Source organism: Haliotis asinina, chromosome 2, assembly GCF_037392515.1.
Source record: "Haliotis asinina isolate JCU_RB_2024 chromosome 2, JCU_Hal_asi_v2, whole genome shotgun sequence".
In the NCBI taxonomy this organism is placed as follows: domain Eukaryota; kingdom Metazoa; phylum Mollusca; class Gastropoda; order Lepetellida; family Haliotidae; genus Haliotis; species Haliotis asinina.
In genome coordinates, this window is record NC_090281.1 from 91,632,817 (window position 1) to 91,640,790 (window position 7,974).

Genomic DNA, 7,974 nt, shown 5'->3' on the forward strand with positions numbered 1-7,974 from the left:
AATTATATTAGATTGTAATAACTGAAAAATATGAACAGTAATCCTCTCCATGGATATGCCAAATGTTCAAAAGATCTGTTCTGAAGTGTGAGTTCTTTTGTCATCTTAACGCGATTGACATTCCTTGTGAACTCTGTTCGATGCTAATTTCCTTGGCTGCTGACTTTGTGGGCATATCACGTTACATGAACGAATTAAACAATCACCTGATACATTTCACATATAATATTTATCAATGAATCGAAAATGACATATAAATCCATATAAATTTTATCCACACTCGTTCATAGGCGCAAATATGCCTCATCCCAGAACTGAACATCTCCATAAAACGTGTATTATTACAAAAACCTAGTATCTTGTACGGTTGCTGTTGTTGTTAGCACATTACTATTGTCACAGTTTAACATGTCAGCTCAAAGTGAGTGCTTTCAGCTTCAGAGATTGGGAAACCGTAAGGTTTCAACGCTGATGTTGAACCACCTTTTGCAAGAGATGGACAGAAAAGGAGATCGAATTTTACCAAAGGGCCCGATATTATTCCATCCTCATTCTCATTTGGACACTCAGTCTGGTCCAATAAAGTTAAAGTTGACGACCGCGGATTATATAATCAGAACTGCAATATTATACGTTTGTCGCCCGAAATCGGGTACCTGAAATAAACTGTGTCCCGTCTCGAAAAGCGCAAGCTGGCGCGCAAAAAGGGAGCCAGGAACCAGCTTTTTACCGGAAGTAGCAATGGGAAAAGGATACATCGTGGAGATTTACAACAGTGTCTAGGCTAAAGTTAAGAAATGCTGACTAATGTCAGGAGGAAGGCACCCTCTCGAAACACTTGAGTTTAGCATTTGGTGCAACAGCGGATTGTAACAATTCTACTGCGTGTAGGGGCGTTTGCGTACACGTGATACGTTTAGTAAAATCATAAAGCGATTTGGCGGTCTGTAAACAATTGAGCCTGGACCAGACAATCCAGTGATCAACAACATGAGCATCAATCTACGCAACTGGGAACCAATGACATGTCTCAACCACGTCAGCGAGCCTGACCACCCAATCCTGTTAGTCGCCTCTTACGACAAGCATTGTCGCCGTTTATGGCAAACATGGGTTGCTGAAGGCCTATTCTACCCAGGACCTTCACGGGTCTAAGGATAGAGAGTGAAGAGGGGATATTGGGTGAGGTAGGGATAGTAGGTGAATTGGGAAAGTGGGTGAGGTAGGGATAGTAGGTGAGTTGGAAAAGTGGGTGAAGAGAGGTTAGTATGTGAGATAGGGATAGTGGTACATAACGTTACTTTGAAGAGTATTTCTGATATTAAGGCTCGTCAGATGGACGAGCAAGTAAATACCGAAGTGATCAGACATTTATCTCTTTGGAGAGAGCAATGAACATTCTTGCTAACAAAACTTTGAACCGTATCCATGATCCCTGACACCCTTGGCAAGAGAGGCAATCATGCAAAATGCATTACGGCTTCCGATGGGAGTACAAGTTGTATAGACTTGATTCCCCACATGGATACAATTGGATGTCCTCTGCCGTGAATTGGCTGCGAAAAGGGGTAAATATCATACTCACTCATTATAGCGTTGCCTCCACGGGTATCTCACGTTACAAAGTACGTTACAGGTATATCTGCACACACGTAACAACGGGTGGTTTTCACTCGGATGAGAATGTTTTTACGCCATATTCAGAAATATTTCCACATCATCCGGGTGGGGACACCGGAAATGGGAATCTAACCGGGTTCTCTTTCGTGACGAACAAACGCTTTAATCAACAGGCTACCCATCCACCCATGTATCAAGTACATATCATGATAATGTAGATTGTTTAGTCGGGACTGGGTAAGCACACCCGACATATTTAATGTGATATGCCAAGTGTGAGTGAGTATGATTTTACGGCGCTTTTAGAAATATTCCAGCAGTATTACGGCGAGGGACACTAGCAATGGCTTCACAAATTGTACCCATATCAGGAATCGGACCCAAGCCTTCGGCGGACGCTTTAACCACTGGGCTATGTTACCATTCAGTCTGAGACGGGTTCACTTCTTAGTGTACCCTTGCTGATTATGTGCCCTTGACGAGAACCATAGAAGTTGGCACTTGCTGCATTCGTGCACAATGACATTATTGTCGTATCTTGTGTTGCCATCCCTGATTGTCTCTGCCTCATAAAACCCAAATGTGTAATAGGTGCCTGGCACGACGTGGAATTCCACCATTGCTGAAAGGAGATTGTTTAACAAGTCATGAAAGGAATCAAATATTTTCAAATAAAAACGACACGCCTTTCAGGACTATGAAGTCGGAATTTGTACTTCATTTATGATTCCAAAAGTGGATGTGGATATTAGTCAACAGTCTTACTGAGATATTAGGCTTGAGCTGTTTGTCTGGGCATGTTATTGATTAATGTATCGCTCAAATGAGGATGGTGTTGAGGAAGACGTTGATCTCACTGTTCGTTGGCAAGGTTGAAAAAGAAAGAAAAACCTACCATGCTCACAAACATGCCCACAAGCACCGGAATATTGTTGACGAAAGCATCACTAATGCAGGAAGAAGTTGTTGAATGATTTTGAACTCACCTCTCATCATATGTACGCTGCTAAACAAAGCATCCGTCCTATTTTGATACATTTTGTCAAATGCCAGGTCGTAAGGAGCAAAGACTGTGATGTTGGCTTCTGTGTTCGGCTATCAGTCAGTTGTAATCTGGTAATCTGGTATACTGACCTCATGTGTAATCCTTATTTTCAAACTGATGAAATCCAGACAGTCCTAGACATGTACCTAACAATATCCCCCACACTACTCTCAGCCTTCTGAAATATAGATGACGTTTTTGTCATCCTACGCCCTAGGAATCCATCAAATCCACTTTCGCCTCCATTCCTCAAACCCATGTATTCACTTTACCACGGAAGACGAATTCAACTGTATTATCCAAGAAGTAATATAAAAACTCAAACCATCTACTCTCCCAGCTTGCCATCCACTCATCATTGATTCCAGTGATTGATTCAGTCGTATTCCTCATATTCAAGATCCCTTTTTATACTACTACCATCGACTATTATGGACCATATACTTAACCTGAACTTTGTAATTAAAAGACCATACCCTACTCTACTCAGCACTGTAATTACTACCTTATACTTCCATACACTTCTCAGTCATACTCACTTGCTTGATAACACTGTTTGAACCTAATTGTAATCAAGACGTTCATGTATCTTCTCCTTACTGAGCGTCGTACAACGCGACCCCGTGTACCTTACAAGGATGCACTTGATTACGTCAAAATCACTGGCTTACGTTTTGCATTATGTTAATCCATCGACAATAATGTAACACCAATATCTATATTCATATTGCTGCACGTTTGTCACAATATTTAGATTTCTCAAACCTTTAAGTTTAGTCGTCATTCCTGATAGGGCGGCCGCCGTGAGGAATTTGGAGTACTTGAAGTCCTGCTTTAGGGTTTGAACAATATCGGCCCTCGGGGGGCTCAGGACAGAGCTCAGCAGATAAATATGTCCATTGGAGACGCTCATATTGGATTCCTGCAGGACCTCGCCGTTAACAACAGTGACCTTCATGCAAGACAAAGCACAGGGAGTACAATACTGAACGTAACACATCACCAGTGAAAGGGGAAGAAAAGTACGGGCGAAAATCCAACCATAAATGAATAGATTTAAGAAAGTGCACCAAAAAGCGTTAAACACTGTAGACATCATACGCGTACATTGTTATGTGGGTAGGTGACCAATCGAACTGATTGTGACGCCAGAGTGTTGACGTTCTCCCCTGTCCATTGGCGCTCCGTGATTCCAACGTAGGGCACGATGTGATAGTTGACCATGGCTTTATGTTGGGTGATGTTCTGGTAGAGCCGGGAAATCATATCTGCTGGGAAGGTTTCGAGTGCTGAGTCAGAACGTCCTCATGTTCAAAAGCAACTCACTCCCTCTTGACCCCAAACTAGTACCTTCCTAGCAAGCCTTTACATTAAGACTACAGACTTCTCTATTGTGCTATTAAGTTATACTTAACTTTCTTCTTTTTTTGAACATACATCGTATTTTGAACGTGTATTTTGATTGACTGGAAAAGAAGGTATACGGTTGACCTACAAGGACAAGCAAACATTCGACAGCTTGGTCAACGAAACCTTGCTTCCCACGGCCTTACGTTGTTTGATAAGTGCAATTTTACGAATTTATCTTATCCAACATATCCGATAATGAAAAGTTTGAATGGAGATAACTCTGAAATTAAAGATGCATCATTCTGTTCATATCTTAAATTGCTGATAAAGTAAGTATTTATACATTGATGCATTCCGTCTGAACATACCTGTGGTGAAGAGACTCTCAAGACCCGCTCTTCGCTCGAGATTTGTCAAAGACATAATGTCGTATCTAGAGCTCATAGCCTCCATGATGGTTCTGGCAGCAACATCATCGATGCCAAACAGACGCAGGCAACACGCAAAGTATATCTTCATTGCTCGACCTTCTAAGACTCCCCTGAAACACTGAAAACAGATATCTACTTTACCTCATTCCAGGCTCATACAACAGGCAGGTATACCAATCATGAGAAATTTGAAACCTGTAAATTATCGAAGAAGGACCTGATAATCAAGTAATTTACATTATGATCAACGCTGTCGTACTATGACACGATATCAGCGAGGCTGGCCAAACGTTGAAGCAGAGGCTACGCTCTTCTACAAGTATATAATACATAAAACTGATCACGCTCGAAAGAAATAGTGGTCGCAGCAATTTATTTCTGAACATGCATAAGATGATTCTTCGGGTCAATAATACAGAACACATTGAATGCAGAATTTCACATTTCATACCCGTTAAATCCCCATGTCATCTACAAAGATAGTAATATGGATACCTAAGAATACTAATAGGGGTCAACATAATTAAGTATGCCTTTTCAAATAACGACGCCATGCCTTTAGGATAGAAATACATGCGGTCAACTTGAACTGAATGGAACCTACCTGTCTCAATAAATAAATATTTTTAAAATGGAAAAGGTACATCACTTACCTAAATTTGTGTGGTTTCATGACCTCTTCCCTGTTAATATAAGCAAGTGTTATCAACTGGAACATTGGGTTATCAAGGGTTTTACATGGGAGTGGAAACCAAGATTTCATAAAATACAATCTGTAAATAGAGCTATATATAATTTCATGTCTGCTTTTGCCGTTATTATTTGGGGTTATCTAGAGTCTTCTTGATTAGCAGAAGAAAATAAATATACTGGGTGTCAGAAAAAACAAACAAACAAAAACCCACACTTCCAATCATTTTGAATGTAAGCAATATATACTAACATACCCCAAATTTTACATATTTATGTTTCATAACATACAACATATAAACAGCTGGCATATTGCTAGGTGTGGTGTTAACCAACCACAAAAACCAAACAAACAATGCTTCTCCGTGCAGTGAAGTTTGAACACAGATGAGACCCAAATAGATATCGTTCAAACTTACATAGTAGTGGCAGTTTCATGTTACAGCTCCAAATGGTAACGTTTTCACCGTTCTTGTCTGAATTCTCAAGTGTCTGTTTGTGTCTTAGTGTTTACATACATGTCAGCAGATGCTCGTGTCTTTCGATGTCATCATAACGGGATTTTTTGCCCTTACTCTGAAAGAGTTCTTTGTAAGTATTCAGTCGTGTTCAACAATCCTGAACAATGCCTGCAAGGTAAGGTAAGGTAATGTTATGAATGGTAGTACCACCTCGTTTTAATATCTCTGCACATTCTGGTTAACCTTTATATAACCACAAGACGTCTTACCTCGTTCTTTTTCATACCACCTCGTTCATGTTGGTTGTTACTGTACCCATTCTAGTACCAGCTGACAGACTGTTTTTAAGTGACTACTGATCCTTCAATAAACAACGCTGAGTAAAAACCGACTTGCATCAGTGATCTAGACACACTGCCATTGACGGTACTACCGACATCAGAGTGTTTTTGGACTGGAAGATTAATTTCTTTCCGCAACTCATCAGGATCTAATCTAATTAATTAATTCTAAATGTGCAAATGTTTGTCCGGAAGGGATGAATGAAAAAAAAAACGTATCTCAAGTTTATTGGAGTCTGAAAATAAGTCACTATCTCATTCCTGCTAGTAAGAACGAAAATACTAATTAATCATACTTCCACCTTAAACCGGCCTCCTACGAAACCGGCAAGGCTGAGCACTGAGGTGAACCGTCTCTATATCGTGGTGGATGGTGGAATGGCGGATTCACACTTAATTAGCTAGGCAACGGCACTTCGCGAGACCTTTGTACTTCAGGTCACAAACTGCGTTTGATAGCTTTTCTAATGGTCACGTTGTTGTCAGTTGACATTAAGAACCGATACTCTTTGCAGAAATAACAAATGGATCTAACCATCCCCAAATTAGCTAACTATTACGACGTGAACAGTTGTGCCAAGCAATAAAGTAAAAGTTGGCGATCGAGCAATTTCATAACAAGAACGTGAACATTCTCACGTTTAGACGCGAGTTAACTGATAGTTTGGTCTGTCCAGAAGATCAATAAAATATAATTAATTGACCCTGGAACTGATGGCGTCTATGACACTTTTCCCATTTGTGGAGTGCAACTTAGTTATTTTCGTACTGAAAATAGTGACTTGCCGCGATGTTTCAAGAAGAATAAGTTGACAGTAATCCCTTGGGTGAGTATGTGGTGTTGTTCGTCATTGTAAACGTTATCATTGTATAACATTATTTCTCCTGAGGTGATATTTCTCAGGACTGTGTTGACTGAAATGTCTCGATATGGTCATTTACATTCTCAAATGAATGTATTCTACATGGGAAAATGTTTGTGCAGGAGGGATGAAAGTAATCTGTGAGCTTTCGAAAACCTTATGTCATTTTTACCGGAGTCTGAAAATCAGTCACTTTATCGTGCTGTTTTGTAGGTCTGCCAGTAGGAACGAAAACCCTTGCACCTTAATCCGGCCTCTAATACCAACAAGGCTGAGAATGGAGGCGAAGCGTGAGTCTCTGCCAGATCATGGTAGATGGTGGTGTCAGAATATCCACAACGTGTCCTTTAAGAAGAGCATACATCGAACACCTTCCGGGTGATTTACAACAGAGTCGTGGCAAACATCAGGGAACAGATACCTACTCGAAACATGTGAACTTAAGGTTTCGTCCAAACGTGGACCCGAGTCCTTTCGATAAGAAAAGAAATATTCATTTGAGATATACTACTTCTGGTACATGTGCGTGTGCGTGTGCGTGTGCGTGTGCGTGTGCGTGTGCGGGCATCAATAGCGTGACCTTGAGTTATTTTCCGTTAGAAAATTAATACTTTTGATTCTAAGCCGGAAAACTATGTTTAGGAACTCCATTTTGCTTAACATAAAAAAGTTATGACATTTCAACTCTCAGTCAATCGGTAGTGTTTTTTCAGCTTTCGGGCCACAGGTCCATAGTAGAAATTGTACATTAATATTTACATCAAATAAATCAAATGATGCGTAGCTTATAACCGTTATGAACATAATAAAGATTTCCTGAATATAGATGCATCTTATATACAACAAGCTACATTTTTAATTAATTCAGCTTTATCAGAGGTCATTTCTTATGTAAGATACTTTTCATACGTTAATGAAACATAACTTTGAACGGGGAAAGTATGCATAAGAGCTCCGCTACATTTTTCCAAAAGTTCAAAAAAAAATCTTAAGGCATTGCAACTGAATGTGCTGTGAAAAAAAAATGAAATCGACTTCTTGTGAAGGAAAATCTGTTTCTGCTAAAAAGACAACACGTATCCTACTGTTAGCATAATTGAAAATTCACCCTTGTTTAGACACTTCTTCATTTTACGGTTAAGTCGAACCTGGAAGTAAGGACGTCTATCACAC

The 7,974-nt window shown here is 40.0% G+C and overlaps 1 protein-coding gene across 1 annotated transcript; it reads right to left on the reverse strand.

The window, feature by feature from the left end:
• Positions 1 to 2,060: 2,060 nt before the first annotated feature.
• On the reverse strand, positions 2,061 to 4,534 carry LOC137272103 (transforming growth factor-beta-induced protein ig-h3-like). The gene is made up of 5 exons (XM_067804463.1): positions 4,384 to 4,534; positions 3,773 to 3,969; positions 3,431 to 3,617; positions 2,607 to 2,705; positions 2,061 to 2,242 (listed from the first exon to the last, which is right to left on the reverse strand). Exons 1-5 carry the CDS (start codon positions 4,532 to 4,534, stop codon positions 2,061 to 2,063), a joined length of 816 nt encoding a protein of 271 aa, XP_067660564.1.
• Positions 4,535 to 7,974: the final 3,440 nt, after the last annotated feature.